Raw genomic sequence first — 20978 nt, 5'->3', positions numbered from 1 at the left:
CTAGGCTGACTCCACGGCACTCACTCTAGCCTGGGCAACAGAGTGAGACTCTGTCTCAAAAAAAAAAAAAAAAAAGAAAAAGAAAATAAAAACCATAATATTTATATTTTTGCGTTAAGAAATCTGTGTGTTATTTGTTACTTTATGTACGTCAATGTTTAAGGGAATTTGGTCTGTTAAGAGTAACAAGTCTTGAGATTCCAATTAAAACATGAAACTGAGTAATTGGTTTAGATTTATGATTTCTAAGTTTAAAATCAGTATTGGCAGATAACAAACACATGAAAATATGCTCAACATCATTAGTCATTAGGGAAATTCAAGTTGAAATCATGAGATACCACCATATAAAATGGCTGGAATTAAAAAGATTGACCATATCCAGTGTTGGGGAGGATACAGGAACTAGAACTCTCACACACTGCTGGTGGGACTATAAAATGTAATAGTACAACCAGTTTGGAAGAGTTTGGCAATTCAAGTTAAACATACAGCTACCATGTGATCCAGCCACTCCATTCCTTGGCATTTGCTCAAGAAAAAAGGAACTACATGTCCACGCAAAGACTGATACATAAACATTCACAGCAGCTTTATTTGTAATTGCCAAAAACTGAAAGCAACTGAGATGACCAACAACAGGCAAATGGATAAATTATCTGATATCCATGTAATGGAATCACTTAATAAAACGAATGAAACAGCAATACATGCAACATGGACATATCTCATAATAATTATGCTGAGTGAAAAAAGACAAAAAAGAATATATGCAGTATGAGTCCATTTATGGAAAATTCCAAAAAATGCAAATTAATCTATAGTAATAGAAAGCAGTTCAGTGGTTACTTGGGGAGTGGGGGGAAGAGGTGGGAGGGAGAGATTCCAAATGTGATAAAATGTGTCACAGGTTCTGAAGATTAGGAAAAACAGGGAAGGTGATGAAAGTGTTCACTATCTAGACTGTGGTAATGCTTTCACAAGTGCCCACATATGTCAAAACTTATTAAATTGTATGCAATTTACATATGTCAATAATACTTCAATAAAGCTATCGAAGAAAATAAAATATAAAACAGTATAGGAAAGTTTAAGAAAATTTTAAGAGTCAGCTTAATTTATTAGATTTACAGGAGTTATTTAAGTATTAGGGATTTCTCAAATCAGACAAACTGAAGAAGAATTAAAATAATTACAGGAAGTTGAATATAATTTAGAAATTCAATTTAAAATGTTCAAATGAGTTTAATTAAGTTTGCAAATGGGATCAAGCATTAATCAAAAGGCCCCTTGCAAAGTGATTGTTAAAATTTCCTAGAACCATAAATAGAACAGAAAGATTTGCAGGCTATACCTAAAAGCTAAACTTAAAAAACTAGCCCTTATACACTGGTTTCTCTTCAAAACGAATAAATCTTTCACCTTTTACAAAAAAAAAAAAAAAAAAAAAACCCCTAGCCCTTAAAACAAAGAACTAAATTTTTCAATCTACAACTTTAACAAATTGAAAATCAATTTTTTTCAACCAAAGTAACTTCTGAATAATCTCTGCATTACACACAAATCCAGGTGTGGGGGCGGGGGTGGCATCCAAAACCTCACCCGGACATGCCACTCACCAGTCACCCGAAACTCACCACTTGGTCTCTCTAAATGTTTCCTCACCCGTAAGAGAGGAATTTTTTCCAGAATAAATATTATTTAAAGAAATAACTAAATTAAATTGTATTAAATATTAATACATTTCATACTGATAAGCAGCACAGTGGTAAGAGGAAGCACTCGGAGAAGCATAGTGATGTACAAACATAAGAAATGAGCATCGTGATAACATTCCATAGTAACTGCAGCTGACCAGCGACAGACACGGGAAAGGTGACACACGTATCCTCAGAGACTAAGCATGACTCAGCACAGCCAGACTGTGGAATTTTCCCATAGCCTCAGCCACTGATGTCATGTGGGATGTCTGTCAGGAGAGGAGCTGCCACGTAGGGGGTTTGGCCCGTTCCCTAGGGCTGGTGGAAAGGTACTTCTAACAGTCTAGCATGTCCCAGGCCCCCAACCCCCTTCTCTGGCCCGCAGGCGAATCAGGACCAGGAGGCACCGGGAAGGCAGGTAACCTGAGGTCATGCTGGGGCGACCTGGGGTTATGCCTTCTGGTATAATACTTAACAACAAGGACATCAAAAGGCCACATCCACCTCCCCACAGCATCACCAGGACAGAGCTAAACAGGAGGGGAGGGGACAAGCTTAGATCACAGAGCCTTAGTTGGGGTCACTAAGCAAAGCCCTGGGGAGTCAGCAGGGCCTTGGGAACTGAGAAGCCAAGCAAGCTTTGACAAATTAGACGACCTGGGAAAAGGAGGCTCTTCTTGGTGACTAGTTTTCCCTTCCTACTTATGGATTTTGCGGGAAATATCAATAAAAGATGATAAACTTAAAAAAACAAAAAACAACATGGGATCAGCAGCTTGGATTCTGCTAACGAGCCTTCCCTGGGCTCCATAAGATGGGTGGTTTGCAGGGCACTTCATCCAACCCCCCCTCCCCACCTGTCTCTGTAGGGATACAAGTAAGAGAAATAACACCCAAGTCTATCGAGCAAGAATAAGACAGAGCAGAGAGAGCAGGGTGCTGGAGACCGCGGAAGGCGGAGTCCAGCCCTGGGACAGAGCCACTGCCACTCCATCCATCTGCCCTTACTCGCCAGCTTCTCTGTGCTGATGGTTTCAATCGTAGGGTGGAAAACTGCCGCTGCTGGCCCAAGACCTAGGGCAAGAGAGACTGTGGAAAAAATCTCAGGAAGGAAATCAGCTCCTGAGTCATGAAGGGTCACCTGAGAAAAATCCCTACACAATGCGTGGAAAGCCAAGAGAAATCCCTGTGGCAAGGAATCCCCACTCAGCACTGAACATGAGCTCTGGGGAACATTGTCTCCAAGCCATGAAGTCCCCAAGGCAGCAAGCTGTGAAATGGGGAGAGCAACTGGCCTGGAGGGAAGGGCATGATCAGTAGCTATTCTTGCAGCCGGGCAGAGAGAGCTAGGGCTGGACCATCAGGGGCAGCCCAGCCCAGAGGGCTTTGGAATTTAGGCTGAGGAGATGCCACTGGACCTCCCAGCTACCTGCGATCAGGGAAGCCCCATTAGGGCAAACTCTGACAGCCGTAGGTTACACAGGGCAGTGCTGCTGAGCAGTATATAGGGGGAAGAAAGGACAATTCCACCTTCACCCTCTCGTCGCTGTGACTGGCAAAGCCTGAGTGTCATCTTCTGGAAACACGTGTCAAGTGTTTTGACAACCAGCTGACAGAGCCATGTCTTGTACCTCAGCTGCCTGCTCTCTGCATTGACGCAAGGGGTCTTCTCAGAGGCTGCCAGGCCCCCAGGGATTCTTCCCTTAGTTCCAGAAGAGCTTCCCCACCCTCCCTGCCCAGCTTCCGGAACCACACCCTTCCAGAAGTAGGGCCTCCTGTCGAAGCTGGCCAGCTGCCAAACGGGGCCAGCAGGAAGCCAGATGTCACTTTCCCATGAAAAACCAAGAAAGACCAGGGACACACAAGGACGGAGCTGGCCTTTTTTATTGATTGAGCCTAAGTGCTGACACGGCAAACTGCTGGCACCTGCAGTCGCTCTGGCGAAGACCCCCACGCATCCCACTGGCCTAGATTCAGGCACAGGACTTACCCTTAGTGTTTCGTCAGCTCTCCAGAAGGCAGATGCTATCTAAAGTAAAAGAAAAAAAAAGTGTTATCCTCATTTTTCTATGCATTCCCCAGAGAACCTAGGAGTGGCAAGAACATAGATTTAGTACTCAGACAACCATTTCTCTGCTTCCATCTCAGGTTCTCTAGGGGCCAGCAGGAGAGCACAAGGCTGAGAGCGCCAGCTGCTGTCCAGCTGCCTAGGCTCCACCCCTTGCTGCTCTGCCACTTGCTCCCACAACCACTCAAAGCCTGTGTCCTCATCTATAAAATGGGAATTATAACAACACTCATTGCTGAGGGTTCTAGGGAGTGCCCAGTGAGGCAATGCACACAGAGCACTGGCACCCTGCCTGGCACAGAGGACACACTCACGCCTAGTGGGATGCTAAGCTGGCACGCTTAGCGGGAAGCATTTAAGCAAAACCCTTTTCTGGCACCCGCTACACAAGAATAAGAAGTTCTAGAAACTGTTCTTGTTTTACTTGAAGTGCTTTCTCTTCCTAACCACTCCATGTAGCCTCAGGCCCACTGTCTGGGCAGAGCTGTCTCTAATCCTTCAGGAGTTACTTCCCTCTGGATTCTTCCAGTCTGGTTCCTATTTCACTACAAAATTGACACTAATGAACAACTGTCTTCTGTGGCCTGAGATGTGTCTCCTATTTCCGCAGACCCTTTCCTGAAGAGACCCCTCCCTACCATGTGTAAGAGCACACCTCGTGTTTAGGCCCACGGCAGCCCACAGTCGGCAGTGTGTGACCACTTTTCAGAGTTTACAGACTGCTTATTTTTGAAAGGCCACATGTGAGACAGCTCCAGCCACTGGTCAGTAAACAGCCAAACAGAAACACAGGCCAGCAAGCCACCAAAGGGATCAAATCCATGTTCAGAGAAAACTAGCTGCCTTGGTAGATGATGTCAAAGTGGCAACTGTTTCGTGCACTCAGTTCAATAAAATATTTATTGAGCACATTTCTTACATAAGGAATATGCCAGAACACTCAGGCTCTGCCCTCAAAGTGCCAAAAAGCAAGTTGCTGGGGGCTAGCTAAGAGAAGAGAAAAACGGGACAACAGATGAGAGATGAGGCCGGGCACGGTGGCTCACACCTGTAATCCTAGCACTCTGGGAGGTCGAGGTGGGAGGATTGCTTGGGGTCAGGAGTTCGAGACCAGCCTGAACAAGAGCCAGACCCATCTCTACTAAAAATAGAAAAAATTAGCCGGGCATGGTGGCGCATGCCTGTAGTCCCAGCTACTCAGGAGGCTGAGGCAGGAGGATCACTTGAGCCCAGGAGTTTGAGGTTGCTGTGAGCTAGGCTGACACCACGGCACTCCAGCTCAGGCAACAGAGCAAGACTCTGTCTCCAAAAACAAATAAAAAAAGACACATGAGAGATGAGAGGATGACAGGCACTGAAGCAGTCAGCCTGAGAGCGAGGCCATTTCCTAGCCGTGTGCCTGCAGGCCAGTTATTTCACCTGTGTCTCACCTATGTGCACGGCTCATCTGTAAAAGACAATCTAACAGTACCTTTGTGATAGGCTGGTATGATAATCAAATGAGATAATACATGTACGTAAGGGGCTCAGCAAGTCCCAGCCACCACAGAGTGAGAGCTCATAAAAGTTCTTTTTACTATTAACAATAACAAATCATTATTTATCATCATCATCATCACCACCACCAAAAGACAAAACCCAGTCCACATGAATAGATCTGGCAAGGCTTAATGAAGGAGTGCCCTGAGTCTTAAAGAATAATTTAATTTTGACAGGACAAGAGAAAAGGCCCTGCAGAAAACAAGGTCACCAAGAACAAGAACAGAGAGGGACACTAAGAAGCGAGTTTGAGGGAACGGTGACAGTCCCATATGAGGACTGTGGCAGAAGAGGACACCTGTGGGATCAAATAGAAGAAAAAGCCCAACAGGGAGGATCGTATTAGAAAGTCCTGAATGCCAAGATGAGCAAGCTTCTCATTCAACAAGTGAGAGGAAACGGTTTGTTCTTTTTGTCATCTCCCGTCCTCCACTATCAGGCCCCACTCCTTAGGCAGAGTGTCCACAGCTGAGACTGGAAGGCAGCTAAGAGAAAGATGAAGGCATGGTCAGGCAGGCCCAGGTGAGGTTTCAGAGTGAACTGGCGAAATGCCCCCGACTTCTGCAAGTGCTCTCTCTGGATGAGAAACCTTCCTCCAAAGAGGGCACTTCCAGGATACAGGGCATAGGGACCCGTTCAGAAGAGGATGCTACCGGGAGGCAGCCAAAGAGAAGGCCACACTGATCCTCAGTGAAAATGGTGACCCGAATGAGGCACCCAGCTCACGCAGAAGAGTGCCAGAGAGAGATGTGGACAGGCCCCAGGTTACAGACACACCGGCCGTGGTGCTGGACGTCCCCATCGCCCCCAATTGCAACCCCTTTCCAGATTCCCCAATTTCACCCTTCTCTCCTCACTGGCTTCCAATTTGAGCCTTTTTCTACTACAATTCACCCAAAACAGTTATTAAGCACCTACTTGTTCCTGGCACTGTGTTGGGGACTATGAGGACACAGGGAAGCCGGAAAAGGAGAACTAAGACTTAGAAGGAGACATGGGTCTGGGGTCCAGCCCTGCAGCTGGTCCCAGAGCCTCCATGAGCGGTGTTGGGAGGACAGGCACCCTAGCACAGCTCCTGGGGTACTGGAAGTGAGACAGGGAGAAAGCAAGGGGCAGCACAAAAAAAGGGCAAGCCACCTGTATGGTATATCAAAGGCAGGAGGGACCCCACCTTCCTGGGGAAGATCTTGGAGGTGAGAACTGGCACAGAGAGGGGCAGCCAGGGTGCCGGAGGCTTCAGCAGAGAGACAGGAGGAGACAGGCGTGGAAGGGTATGTGGGGTGCACTGGGGAAACTTTGGATGGCAGCCTCAATTAATTCAAAAAACAGATATTGAGCAACTATACAGAGGGCAGGGCTTGGCAGGATGGCGTAGCCATGAGGAAACAAAGAGCAGCCAGAACAGGATGGGATACAACCTGTAGCTCAGGCCTGCTGCCGGGCCTCAGAGCCCAGCCAAGCCCCCAGCTGCCTTTGGATCCAAACTTACTTCCTCACTTTGGCTTCCAGTCACTGACTTACCTGCACCTGGGCAAATACTAGTGCCCTCACCTGGTTACATATCCTGCAGAGGCCTCTTCCCAGCAACCAAGTTCCTCACACTCAATCATGAAGTATTTACTATTTCCCCCAATTTCCCCCACGTTCATCCTTCCACCATCCTCAGCCTTCCTCTTGCAGGTTCTACTCCACGATAAAATTTCTCCATAATAAACTCTTCACAGCTCAAATCCAATCACTGCTTTTCCACTGCCAGTGGCATCAAGAAGACGTTCACAACTCACCTCCTCCGGGAAGGCTTCCCAGATCCAGCCCCTTCCAGCCTTGAGGCCAATCCACTTCTCCTCTCCCTTGCCTTAGCATGTGCTTTCCCCTGATTTTCCGGCCTCTACTGAATTTCCTCTTCCCTGTCCTCCTCAGGGCCAATGCTCCCGCGGGCGCTCTACAAACATCTGCTGACTTGCTGCTTAGGTTTTGTTTATTTTTCTCTCCCCCAATCAGTTTGTCAGCAGTTCTAGAGCAAGGATTAACCTCACCACCCACGCCTTCTCTCAGCACCCAGTCTAGGGCTCTGCACATGGTAGGTGTGCAAAGAACATGATTAAAAGTTCAAGAGTTAACAAAGAGCGTGCACACAGACAGCTGTAGCTACAAGTGAAGAGAAATGCTGAGCACATCCACCCCCAGCACAAGTAACTGCATCACATACAGGGAAAGGGTGACATGAGGGAGGCCTGCCAGGGCTGCTGGTGGCGGTGGGTAAGGACGCAACAGGGAAGGCACATGGCAAAGACTCTGGAGACTCCAGGTGTATCCAGCAAGTGTTGTACTTCTCTGAGCCTCAGTGTTCTCAGCTGGAGAATGGGGATAATGAGCCCTGGCCTCTCTCTCTCAGAAAATAAAGACATACTCAGATTTTTAAGAATTTCAAAGCTGCCAGGACCTAGGGACTTGGCCTAACTCCATCATTTGTGAGATGAGGAAAGAGCTCTTCAGAGGTGAAAGTACACAGAGCAAGTCACGGTGGGAGGAACCTGCATGGCAGGTCCACAAAGCCAGGGCTCTGACTCTGTGCCCAGGAGGGCATTTCCCGAATGCATGTTGTAAGCTACGAAAAACTAGAAATAACGGGCTGAGCCCAGCCCCACCTAATTGAGCTGCCTTGGGCGAATCGCTGCGCCTGGGCGCCTCAAGCTTCGTCATCAGAAAAAAGTGGAACCGAGAATGCCCCACAGGGAGGCTAGGAGGATCCTACCGGGACGGTGTGCAGGCACTGGGAACAAGGAAAACCCTCGCCTTACACGCCACGGCTTTCTTCAGGGCTGAGCCTCATCCAGTATGAAGGGGACAACTTGGGCTCCCGATTCTGATAGACTTGGGTTCGAACCCTAAGGGACCTCGCGCGAGGCATTTTAGGGCTCCGAGCGTCAGTTTCTCCATCTGCAAAATGGGCCGGAGAGCAGGAATAAGGCCGCCGCCCGCAGGGTGGAAAGCGGGCGGCTCCCGCGCGGGAGGGATGCTCGCTGAGCGGCCGGCCAGGGGCTGCGCGCGCCGGGCCGGGGGCGGCAGAGGGACCCGGGGGCGGGTCCGCACCGGCCGCCCCCCCGCGGGAGGGGGAGAGGCGGCGCACGTCGCGTCGCGTCGCGCACCGCCCGCTGCTGTCTCCTGGAGCCGTCACTGGCGCAGCCCGCACCGCCTTTGCGCGCGCGACCCTTACATAAGCGTCCCTCGTGGCGGCGCCGGCGCACGCTCACCCGCTCCGACCCGCCACGGGAAGAGAAAGATGCGGAGCGCCGCGGACACTCACCTCCTCGGCGCCACCGCAAGTCGTCGCCGCCGGCTCTACCACCGCTGCCTCCACTGACAGAGAACAGCTGCGGTCTCCGCGCAACCGAACTTGCTGCAGTCCCGGCCCCGCCTCGCAGACTTCCTATTGGCCCAGGCAGCCCAACCCCTCCCGTTATTGGGCAGTGTCCCCTGTCACTCCCCGCTTCCTCCCTCAGGACTCCTCCCTACGCCCACCTGTCCGTCACGTTTAAGCCTTGGCGCCCCACGTCAGCTCCGCCCCTCTCGTTCTCGGCGGGCTCTTTGATTGGTGGCGAGGCTGGGAGAGCCCGCCCCTGGCACGTCACCGCCCACTCTCTTATCTCCGGAGCCTCACGTGGGCCGCCGGACCCCGCCGAGGCCCGCAATAGGCGGAAGTGGCCGGGCTCCGGCGTGCCGTGATTGGCTGTCGGTGGGGGTGGGGACGTTCGATTCATTCACCCAGTAGCACGTGTCTCCCAAAGCCGCAAGCATAACAAATGGCATGGGGACTCAGGCATCCGGGGCAGACGCATATACACGCTAGCGAGTGCAGAATAGGTTGGAGGAAAAGCGTTAGTGAAGGGCAGGAGGAAGGAGAAGGAGCTTGTGCCACACGGCTTTACATGACTGTGTCCTTTAGCAGCTGCGTGGGTGGTGATAGTGGTCAGGAGCCCATCTCTGTGTGACCTTGGACTAGCAACCTCACCTCTCTGACTCTCAAAGCGGAGCCGCTCAGGACCTAGAGGGTTTAAAAGGTTTGGTTGAGATACGAAAGAAAAGCTTCATTAACTAGGCTCTGTGCCAATCAGTGTATAAGGGAGTGACCAAACCAATCAAAGTCCCTGCCTTCCAGTGAGAGCAGACAATAAACAAATAAAATATACGGTACATCGGATGGTAATCAGAGCATGGAGAAAAAAATAACCTGCTTCCAGACGGTTAGGAGAATCAGAGACCATGAGAACATCTTGTTAACTAGAAATTGCTTATTGAATAATGGAGAGATATGACTCCCTTCTCAGACTCTTGCAGAAATAGTTTATCATTCCAACTTCCTTGTCCACCTATACTGAAGAACTTCACCCCTGGATCAGATCCAACACAGCTTTTTTTAGTAGCAGAACAACGATTAAAATCCCAGTTCTCCAGATTCACACATTCATTAGATCAACAAACACCTCCTGAGCACTTAGTATGTGCCTGGTGCTGTGATGGAGACACGGTAGTGAACAAGACACAGACTCTGCAATCACATCATAGAGCTCACATTCTACTGGATGTCCAACTCCAAATACTCTTTGTTTGTAAAAACTTTATACAGGAAAAAGTTAAAGCTGAGCGTGGTGGTGAGCACCTTGTAGTCCCAGCTACTAGGGTGGCTGAGGCAGGAGGACCCCCTGAGCCCAGGAGTTCCAGGATGTAGTGAGCTATGTTTGTGCCACTGCACTCCAGCCTGGGCAACAGAGCAAGATCCTATCTCTTAAACAAACAAACAACAGTGAAAGCCGAGTGACCTTAGGCAGGTCCCCTCCTCCCTCTGGGCTGGATTTCTTCATAAAATGGGTTGGACTTAATGGACACTGAGTAATTTACTTTTTGTCCCTATTATTCTTCTAGTGCATGCTGATGTTGTGACTTCATTACTTCCTGGATCTTATCTCCCCTGTGGTGTACATGTAAGTTCTGGATCCCACAGAGGCACAGTGGTTCACGCCTGTAATCCTAATACTTTGGGAGGCTGAGGTGAGAGGATCACTTGAAGCCAAGAGTTCAAGAACAGCCTGAGCAACATAACGAGACCTCCTCTCTACAAAAAAGAAAGGAAAAAAATTAGCTAGGAATGGTGGCACACACCTGTAGGCCCAGCTACTCAGGAGGCTGAGGCAGGATGGATGGCTTGAACCCAAGAGCCCAAGTGACAGAGGGAGACCCTGTCTCACACACACACACACACACACACACACACAAAATGGATGTTGATTCCTGTGTCCCTCAGAAAAAGCAAGGCCTTGCTCTAGGGCTGGCCATGTGACAGAGGCTGTGACGTGCTGGCTCAGTCCTGCTTGGTTCCTATGACCTCCCGGGTCTGAAACAGAGGGCAGGTGGCTCCACTCAGGTTCAGGTGACTCCCACATCAGCACCACCAGGTGGAGGCCTCAACAGAAAAACTAAGTAGAACCAGAAAATGGACTGCTGCAAGCAAAAGAACGGGACTTAAACTGGATATAAATTATCTAGTTCAAGTTATTAACAGATTAGGAAACAAGGTACTTCTCCATCCATTCTCTCCTACCTCCAGGATGAGTTTTCCAGGAGGACAAAGTTGGGAAGAGTATTCCGTTCCAGGAAGAGAAAACTGCCTGGGCAACAGCCTGGTTGAGGAGTCTAACGTGGCTAGAAACTATTTCTCAATGTAGCGTCTGTACCACTAGTGACAGAACCTTCCTGGGACCGTGTGCTAGTGGGAAACAGACTCCTGAGCTCCACCCCATGGCTCTTTTGCATATTAACCATCAACTCAGGTCTTAGAATTACCATCAGAATTTCTGAGTAGCCTAAGCTGCTTAAATCCTTCTCTGGGGAATGAGACCCCCTGCATCTCATTGTTACTGTTTGTAGCTCTCCTAACAGCTTTCCTGTTAGTAGTATTAGTGTTGAGACCCACTGAGAAGCCTAGAAAAGTATTGTCTAGACTTCCTGGGTAACAAGGATCTTCTGGTGCTCTTTAAAAACAATAGCAAACATATTCCTGGTCCCCACCACACTCGTGGATTATGAGTCAGTAAACCTAGGGTGGGGCCCAGGAATCTTTTTATTGATTTTTTTTAACAAGCCCCCAACTGATTCTTAATATCTGAGAAGCTTGGGAAACTTACCTGAGTCTTAAGATGCAGCAGAAAGTGAAGCCAGACAGATGGGCTGAGACCAGCTTATGGAGGGCTGGCCAGGGGTTAGCTCTGGAGCACAGAGCTCAGGCAGCAGGACTCTGGGAGGAGGAAAGTCATGTCCAGGGGACCTTTGCAGAGCAGCTCAGGGGCTGCTGTAAGGCTGGGAGTGCAGGTCTCTCTTATTGCTTCTTAGTACCCGTTGGTTTCTAGAAAGTTCTTGGGCTTATTTACCTTCTGTCTCACATTCCCTTCTCAAACTTGTGAACTAAAATAAAATCTCAAGTCCCCCAACTGACTGAATAAACCCCCTCCTGGCCAAGGGACTCCAGAAATACCCTAAAGTTGAGTGGAAGGGAGGTCAGACACGCCTCCTCATGCCCGCATGTCTTGTTAGAGATGGCCTTTGTAACTCATTGACAAGCCTGAGGCTACTTAACCACACCTGCAGGTCCTCAACTTACTTAACAAATCACTTGAGTCTGGGCACATGTCCAGTAGCTTGTCTCTGTTAACACACTTCCTTATCTTTTTGTTTTTTTGTTTTTTTTAAGACATAGTCTCTTACTCTCAGGTAGATAGAGTGCAGTGGCGTCATCGTCATCGTAGCTCATTGCAACCTCATAGTTTACTGCAACCTCAAACTCCTGGGCTCAAGCGATCCTCCTGCCTCAGCCTCCTGAATGGCTGGGACTACAGGTCCACACCCTGAGGCCCAGCTGATTTTTCTATTTTTAGTAAATAGGGGTCTCACTCATGCTCAGGCTGGTCTTGAATTCCTGGCCTTAAGCAATCCCCAGCCTCAGAATTCCTTAACTTAAAACATTCCAAGCCTTTAGATAAAGCTTCATTTCTTTAACCAATTACAAATCAAAGAATATTTAAACTCACCTATAACCTGCAATCCCGCCCCCCCCTTCGAGATGTCCTGCCTTTTTGGGCCAAACCAATGTACATCTTCCATGTATTGATTTATGTGTAATTCCTGTCTCCCTGAAATATATAAAACTAAACTCTACCCCAACCATGGCAAGATCATTTGCTCAAGGCTTCTTGGGTGTGGCTCTCCCGGCCATGATCACGCATATTCATCTCAAAATAAACCTCTTTAAATTATTTTACAGAGTTTGGGTTATTTTCTGCTGACACACTTGAATGTCACCTCTACAGGCATTGAGTTTAGCACATAGTAGGTGCTTATGAAAGAACGGGAGTCATCAGCCCATGTTTGGTAGTTAAAACTACTGGAGTGACAGGAACTGCCCCAAAGGCCACGCAAGTCCACCAACAGAGAGGAGCCTAGAGGGCACCACATTTACGGGAGAGGAAAAGTTAAAGGATAACAACCTGGACTAGGTCAGGTCAGGTGGGGGTGGAGGGAGTGGCCATGGACCTGGAAAAGCAAATTCTGAAGAATTTCTGAGGCTTTGACAGTGTTCCTGGGGCAGAAAGGAGGACACAATGGTGGGAGAACAATGAGCCATTTCAGCAGGACCTGGGAAAAATGAGTTCCTTTCCCGGTCCCCGAGCTACGCCCCTACCTTAAAGCACTGGATTTCAAAGCAATGTGGTGCTGTGATGGAGGGAATGCCCAGGGTGCTCCGGGAGTCCAGGAAGAGGCCTTGGAGGGCTTCCTGAAGGAGGCAATGCATGGGCTAAGTCTTCAATAGATAGATAGAGAGTTCACCAGGTGAGTATACTGATTAAGGGATCCCATGTGGAGTGAAACAGCCCAAACGAAGGCAGGGAGGCCTGATGGGGTGGAGGCATGGTTAGGGTCATACCACTGGGGCACGGTGAGGACAGCTCACCATCAAGTTCAAGAAGCACAGTGGGGAAGGCCAAGAGCAGTTAGGAATAAGGAGGCTCTAAGCATCCAGGTGGATGGGGGCTCCCAGGCAAAGCCATGGGCCTCTCGAAACACAGCAGTTACCATGAGCCCAGAAACAGCCGCCTGTATTTACGACTCAGAAGCCTGGATTTACCCTGAGGATCTCATGAGGACAAACCAGATGCCTTTGATCCCCCTGCTAGCGTGACACAAGAAAGACGTATCTTACCAATGTATTAACCAAATTTTGGCAGCTTGAGCCTCTGGTAGCCTGACTGCTGGGAGACCCTTAATGATGGGGAGACGGGGAGGCCGCTAGGCCCTCAGTGAACACACCCGCTTACGCCTGAGGACGGGGAAAAAAGGCCCTTTCGGCGGGATGGGGCAGTACAGCACCCTTAGTGTGTGCAATGGGCAGAGGCGACCCTGCTGCTCTTTTTGATGTTTCCCTCCCGCCATGTTCTCAAGGGGTCCAGGCCACTCCACTTGGGCTTTTGGAGTGACTCCCACACTCAACCACTGCTAGCCTATGCTGCACCTTTGTGACAATGAAGAAAAGGCCTCCCCCTGGGCAGCACTTGGTGCTAAGAGCCTGCCTGGGGCCAAAGTAGCACCACACCAGCCAGGACTGAACAGGCCAAGCATTGCTAGGAGTGTTTGTACAGTGTGGAAACTGTACAACTGCGTGAGGCTGCCTTGTGCCCTTGCCTGTGGCCACTCAGGTACAGTTTTGGGTTGGGGGGAGCCTAAATCCCAACGTTTCCCCTGCTGTGTTCCCAGGCTCCTTTATAACCCTGTTGCTTCCCACCCCCAGGGACTGCCCTGACTTTTTGGGCTCCTCCTACTTCGGCCATTCAGTCTGGACTATTCCATTGCCCACAAGATGGGGCAGAGGAGCAGGAGGAACCTCCTCACCTCTGTGAGCCAGAGCTCCCTCCTCTGGTTCTCCCAACAACCCCGTGAGGCAGACAGGGATGCCACGCCCATTTTACAGGTGTGGACACTAAGGCTCAGAGAAAGGAAATGGCTTCTGCCCTGATCACACAAGCTAGGCAGGGCCGAGCCGGGACTGGACCTCCAGTCCCCGGACCCACTGTGCTTTTTCTGCTCCACTTGCCTTGGTCACACTGGGAAAAGAAGGCAAGAAAGTACAGAATTCAGATTTCAAAGGAAGGGCTTTGGTTTAAAATTTGAGTCCTAACATCACAGTCCTCAGAGAAGACCCTGAGCAATTGTGTTTCCAAGATTTCTCGCGAGATAAGGGCCTCCTGGGGTATGACTGTACAGACGGTTTCTCAGGCCCCTGCCCAGACCTGTCCGTGCAGTGGGCTTGTGGTGGGGCCCGGATATTGGTGCTTTTTAACAAGGGAAATTTTGGGCACCTTGGCTAGACCCGTGAGCCCCATTTTACTGATGAGGAAACGGGCTCAGGCAGGAGAAGAGGCAGACCCCCCCCACCCCCGTCAACAGTCATCAGGTCCTGCATATTTGAAAAACTCAAGAGCACCCGTGTTACCGGTTCTGTGACCCTGCACCTACTGAGCTGGATGCTTTGCCTGTAACTCGGGGCGATCTGGCCCTCGTTCCCCCAGCGCTGCAACCGCACAAGACCATGCCCAGGAGCGCTCAGCACATGGAGCTTTTGTAACAGCTTTTAAATAATAGTCTTATTATTTATTGTTCCCTTTGATTTCTCCAAGGGAGAAGGTGGCCAAGTTCCGGCACTGAACGGGACAGGCTGGCATTCTAGTTTCCTGGAGGGACCTGAAATTCAAAAAGTGGACGCGTTTGGTACCATTGTTCTGAAGTAGAAGAACGAGGGCCCCAAAATGCACTATGATAAAAGCTGCTCAGGCAAAGAATAAAGATAAATTATCATTATCATACATACACATGATAAATTATCATACACAAACAATTTTAAATTAAATATGTATATCTGCACAGTCTCTCATCTTACTTCTGGTGGGCGTCATATTTTCAAGGAGAAAATCTAGCGGCACTAACTGTTAGGCTACAGCTCCGTCTGCTCCTCCCAGAGGGCACGTGGAGACCCAGGCGGCTTCCACAGAGGGTGGGACTCGTATCTGCTGACCTGACTCAGCTGGGCTGGATCCAGCACAGGACTGACTGTGCTCCTGTTATTTCCTCTGAAACATCAGGATAAGCTCCGGGGTGGGGGCAGACGCAATCGCAGCGGGAAGGCTCCCGGAGTGGAGGGCTTTCCCCACCTCACCCCACCCCTTGCCTTTCTCAAGGTCTGACTCTCAAGGGCTTGGAGAGTGGGCTCCCTGTGTTCCCGGGCTGTGGTCACCCGCACAGCTCCAACCCTATCTCTACCTATACCAGACCTCCCTGCCCCCGAGGCTGAGCTGACACCACCTCCTCCAGGAAGGCTGCCTAGATTCCCCCACCCCCAAGCCAGACGCGTTCTCCCATTCTCTTTCATGCACCCTCAGCACTTGGCATCTCTTTTAAGGCCCCATTCTTTACGTCCACGAGACTATCTCCTTTTAATACCTCTTAATGGTTTATAAAATAATGCTACCTTCCCACAGATTCCGTCCGAGATTTGATGAAATAAGGTATCATCCTCATTTTAGAGCTGAGAATTGTAGGCACGTGAGGTTAAGCCATTCGCCCAGGCACGAAGCTAACACGCCAAAGGGCAAAAGGCTTTCCACTCAGGCAACGTGACGGGTTTGGAGCCCCAGGTGTCTGGGGCCGGCAGTCTCTAAGGTGGCCTCCAAGGGCCCAGGCCCTTGTGTGAGCCGCTCCCCTCGAGGGTGGGCTGGACCAGGTAATTTGCTTCTAAAGGACAGAATATAGCAAAAGTGATGGGCTGTCACTTCCGAGATTCAGTCCCCAAAGCCTCTGGCTTCTGTCTCTCTCTCCATCTTTACCCTCTCACGCACTTGCTCTCACTGAAGCCAGCGGCCACCTTGTGAGCTGCTCTTTGGAGAAGCCCAAGTAGCAACAGCCCCCAAGACGGAAGCTGAGGCCCTCACTCCAACAGCCCGCAAGGAACCGAGTTGTGCAAACAACCATGACAGTGAGCCTGGAGGAAGGTCGACCCCCAAAAAGACCCTGAGGAGTCCCGAGCCCGGGACCTGCTAAGCAATGCTTAGAATACTGCCCCACAGAAACTGTGGTTGTTTTAAACCACTAAATTTTGGGATAATTTGTTATATAGCAATAGACAACGCATAGTCCCCGATATTTAAGACCATTTACTGTGGTGAGTCCTGGGGACACAGACACGAAAAGGATGTTGTCCTAGCCTTCAGGGGACACCTAGGCCGGTGAGGTAAGGCACACGTGTGTGATTGTGTTGCCATGTGTATTTGGTGAGCTAGAGAGGTCGGCGCAGACTCTTTGGGAAGATGCCACTTGCACGGTGCAGCTTGCCAGGTGCTGTGGTTTGGATGTCCTCTCAAAAACTGATGTTGGATTTATAACCATTGCGATGGTATTCGGAGGTGGGACCGTTAAGAGAAGTCTGTCCTCATGAATGGATTAATGTAGTCATCCCTTTACCAGGGAGTGAGTTCCTGATAAAAGCAATTTCTGGCCAGGTGCGGTGGCTCATGCCTATAATCATAGCACTTTGGGTAGGAGAATTGCTTGAAGCCAGGAGTTCAAGACCAGACTGAGCAATACCTCAAGACCCCATCTCTATATAAAATTTTTGAAAATTAGCCAGACGTGGTGGTGCACACCTGTAGTCCCAGCTACTTGGGAGGCTGAGGCAGGAGGATCGCTTGAGCCCAGGAGTTGGAGATTGCAGTACACTATGTGACACCACTGCACTCTAGACAGGACAACAGAGCAAGACCCTGTCTCAAAAAAAAAAACAAAAAAAAAAAACAGCTCTGTCCCCTCTTAGCCTTGCTTGCCCTCATCCTCTCTTGCCCTTCCACTTTCGGCCATGGGATGACACAGCACAAAAGCCTTTGCCAGATACTGGTGCCATGCTCTTGGACTTCCCGGACTCCAGAACCATGAGCCAAATAAGCTTCTATTGTTTATGAATTACCCTGTCTTAGGTATTCTGTTATAGCAACACGAAATAGGCTAAGACACCAGATGAAGATGACAGGGAGGCAGCAGAGAGGGAAGGACGAGAGCACGTATTTTCTTTTTGGCCTCAATGGATTTGGGAAATTGTTTTAAGACAGCACGCTTGGCAAGAGGGTATTCGGCAGCTATGTGCTTGACGCAAGAGCAAATGACTCATGCCAACACATCTCAAAAGTCCATGAGTCAGCAAGCTCTTCCTTGGCTCAGACTGTTGTGAGAGTGTGGATTTGAGCTGACTACGTGTGCTGGGGTGAGGACCTTGAGACTTGTATAATGGTTTTGTGGCTTTCTAACCAAAGTCAGGGTTGACCTGTGGGTTAAACACTAGAAGCCTGGTCAGCGTTGAAATAAAGAGGCCTGGTTGCAGGTCAGAGTCAGTGTTTGGGACAGGCTGGGGCAGAGAGTCAGGGCTCCTTTTTTCCATTCTCTTCACACTGGTTGTAGCTTCTCTGGTTGGGCGCTGAGCCTGGAGGATATTAAGTGACCATTCACCTAAGGAAGATCCAGAAACTCTGAGTGGAAGGAAAGAGGGCAAGGCCAAGCCCAGGGGGACAAGGCTAGGGAGTCGCAGCCAGCACTTCCCTGACCCCCAACAGAAGAACATGTGCAGCAGCCCAGACGAGGAGGAGGCAGGACACCTGGCTCCCAGTCCTGCCTCTGCTGCCGACTCCCAGGCAAGAGAGAAGAGTGGTTGAAGCATGGATTTTAAAGCCAGGCTGGCCAGAGTGGGAGTCCCAGCTCTGCCATTTACTGAGTGTGCTCTCTGGCCAGGTGTTTAGTCTCTCAGAGCCTCAGTTTCCTGATCCATAAAATGGGACAACAATCCCCACTTCATTGGACTATTATGAGGTTTAAATGAAATTTACAGAGGGATTAGCTTTGGAACCAGTAAAAATGCTCAAAACGCAATGAGCAAAGCAAAAAGGAAGGTGGAGCAGATGTATGAGGTTCCTTCAGCCCTTGATTTCCTCACTTCTGAGGAATCTGCCGGTCTGGCCCCAGACCTCCCTCTCTTCCCCCTGGCTGGTAGCCTCACCTTTAGAGGCATCTACACTCATGATTTCATTTTATTTTCAAAACAACCCACTTTACAGATGAGACTGACCAAGAGAGAAAGGGATTTGCCCACTATAATAAATACAAACAACTCACTTTTATTGAGCACTTGCTGTATGCCAGGCCCTGTGGATCACATTTAATCCACACACAATCACCTGAGTTATTTGTCCCTGTTACAAGGAGCTGTCCTGCTTGTTTTTGTTCCTTTCTTAAAAAAAAAAAAAAAATTCTCAAGTCTAGCAAAATACACACAACATAAAATTTACCATCTCATCCATTTTTCAGTCCAGTGGTGTTACATACATTCACACTGCTGTGCAACCCGTCTCCAGACCTCTTCTCATCTTCTAAAAGCTGAAAATCCATAGTCTTTAAGCAATGACTTCAGTCACCTCTGCCCCAGCCACCGGCGGCCACCATTTCGCCTTCTGTCTGAATCTACGGGCAGGAGCTGCGCTGATTCTACGCAGCCCGACTCTATTTTGCTGTTGAGCCATCTGCGCTCAGTGTCAATGGGAGCCAGGGCCACAGGAGTTCAGAGGAGGCCACACTGTTTAGGGGTGGCGTGGTCAGGGAAGGCTGCCTGGAGAGGAGGAGGAAGAGGCAATATGATCCGGCCCCTTGGCCTGCACTCCTGGTGGGGGAAGGTGGGGAGGCCGCGGGGAGGTGACTCAGGGATGCTCAGTCCCTGAGGCCTGCCCTTTGGTTTATGACGGCCACCTCAGCAGCACCAACCTTTGCCCCCAGGTGATCTCTTGTCAGATGTGTGGAGGCGCCAGGCCACCTCAGAGGGCTGGTGGCTTGCTGAAGGGCTCAAGCGGTCCTGCCCTGCAGCCTCCGGAGCCATGGGAATGGGGCCGCGGAGCCAGTCCTTGCGAGGCCCCCGAGCCACCTATGGAAAGCTCCAGGAGCCCTGGGGGAGGCCCCTGGAGGGCCAACTCCGCCGGGTGCTGAGCCTCAGACAGGGGCGTGAGAAGTCCAAGTCCCGGGGCCTCGAAGGAGGCACAGAAGAGCTGGATGCCCCTGCTCAGGAGCGGCTGCCCGGGGGCCTGGGGGACACAGAGCAGCTGATCCAAGCCCAGCGAGGAAGCAGCCGGGCGTGGCTGAGGCAGTACCGACAGGTATGGGGAGGTCGAAGGACGGAGGGGGCCGCAGAGGGCAGGTAGGGACTGCAGGGAGAGGGACCCAGGGAGGCCAAGGTTCAGAGGCAGAGCCACACAGCACCGTGCACCAAGGTGGCAACAGTGCTGTCTGGAGATGAGACTGGAGAGACAGCGATCCCGGAACCGTATCTCAGAGGGTGCTGCAGGCGCTTGGGATCTATCCCACAGGCACTGGGGAGTCACTGAAGGTTTTAGCGCAGGCAGGCAACACAGTATGCTGTTTTAAGATGATTAATCTGACAGAGTGTTGGATGGGCAAATGGAGCAGGAGGCAAGGGATCAGCCAGTACAACTGCGCAAGAGTTCCACACCGTGACGCTCTTACCGTCTTACAGTGGTGGGGGTGGGGTGGGGGGGGGCGGGGAGATCCAGACCCCCTTGTGGGGAACCTAGGGCTCCCACCCCTGGCTCCTTCCTCTCAGAGAAAGGGTCGCTAGTGAGCCGTGCTTCTCTCCCTGGGGTCTACCCCCACCTCGTGGCTGTGGGTGGAAAGACACCTGAAGCCCACCACTCAGCTGCCGCATGGCCCTGACCTCCCCCCACGTCTGCCTTCCAGCAGGTAAGAAGAAGGTGGGACAGCTTTGTCGCCAACTTTCCTGGCGTGACCCTCAGTCGGCCGGCCTCCCCGGAGCCCCCACTGGGCACCACCAGCTAAAGATGCTGCAAGCGACGGTGGCCGCCCTGCCGCACCTGGACGAGACTGCTGCCGACCTCATGGCTCTTCTCGAGTGGATTGGGCGGCCTCCTCTATGTGGACTGCCCAGCTTTCCTTACGTGGCACAACCGGGCCTCTGCCACCAGTTCCTGCCGGGCTGCCCCTCTGGCTCTGGCCCCAGCAAAGACCCCAAAGCTGAAAAGGAGGGGGCCCGGCTCCCTGCCCTCTAGGCTTGGGGGCCCCTTGGACTATGATATGAATGGGAGTCACAGAAGCCTGCCCAGAAGTGAGGGTGTCGCTGCCCCTGCCCCACACAGGACCCGTGGTCACCTTCCAGGATGGAGCTTGGTGAAGCCAGACCCATGGCCGAGAGGCTTCCGGACATTGCCTGGTCCCGGGGCTGTGACCCGTCTGCCCTTCTCTACCAACGTCTGCTGCTGATGTTGGGCCCTGGCACAAGTCCCCTCACCGATGGCGAGCCCCTCAGGGCAAGGACCACGTCTGGGCAGCACAGGCACTCTGGGGCTGAAAGGCCCAGGCCTTGGAACCTCACGGTATCCCGGTGAAGGGAGCAGGGGAGCCTTTCCTCCCCATGCGCAGAGGGAGAAACTGAGACGGGGGATTTACTGAGCTTGGCAGCTCCGGCCCCACCCCAGCCCACGCCGCACCCAGCACCAGGGCTGAACGCAGTA

At 50.8% G+C, this 20978-nt stretch overlaps 2 protein-coding genes across 7 annotated transcripts in view; one reads left to right on the top strand and one right to left on the bottom strand.

The window, feature by feature from the left end:
- Nucleotides 1–8684, bottom strand: part of PC (pyruvate carboxylase) — a 96072-nt gene extending 87388 nt beyond the window's left edge. For 3 of the 6 annotated variants that reach the window (XM_069471768.1, XM_069471769.1, XM_069471766.1), the window contains exons 1-2: nt 8615–8684; nt 3691–3729 (exon numbers count right to left, since the gene is read on the bottom strand). The gene's annotated coding sequence lies outside the window, so the exon portion shown is untranslated. Of the gene's footprint in view, nt 1–3690; nt 3730–7091; nt 7227–8614 lie in introns of those variants that run through there. The other 3 variants (XM_069471771.1, XM_069471767.1, XM_069471772.1) reach the window with 2 other exon arrangements.
- Nucleotides 8685–19313: 10629 nt separating this feature from the next.
- On the top strand, nt 19314–20286 carry C6H11orf86 (chromosome 6 C11orf86 homolog). Its single transcript, XM_069470667.1, has 2 exons — nt 19314–19589; nt 20188–20286. Exons 1-2 carry the CDS (start codon nt 19314–19316, stop codon nt 20284–20286), a joined length of 375 nt encoding a protein of 124 aa, XP_069326768.1.
- The last annotated feature ends 692 nt before the right edge of the window (nt 20287–20978 follow it).

This window comes from Eulemur rufifrons, chromosome 6, assembly GCF_041146395.1.
Source record: "Eulemur rufifrons isolate Redbay chromosome 6, OSU_ERuf_1, whole genome shotgun sequence".
NCBI classification, from domain to species: Eukaryota; Metazoa; Chordata; class Mammalia; order Primates; family Lemuridae; genus Eulemur; species Eulemur rufifrons.
Note: the sequence above shows the minus strand (reverse complement) of the source record. Positions and strands in the feature narration are given on the sequence as shown.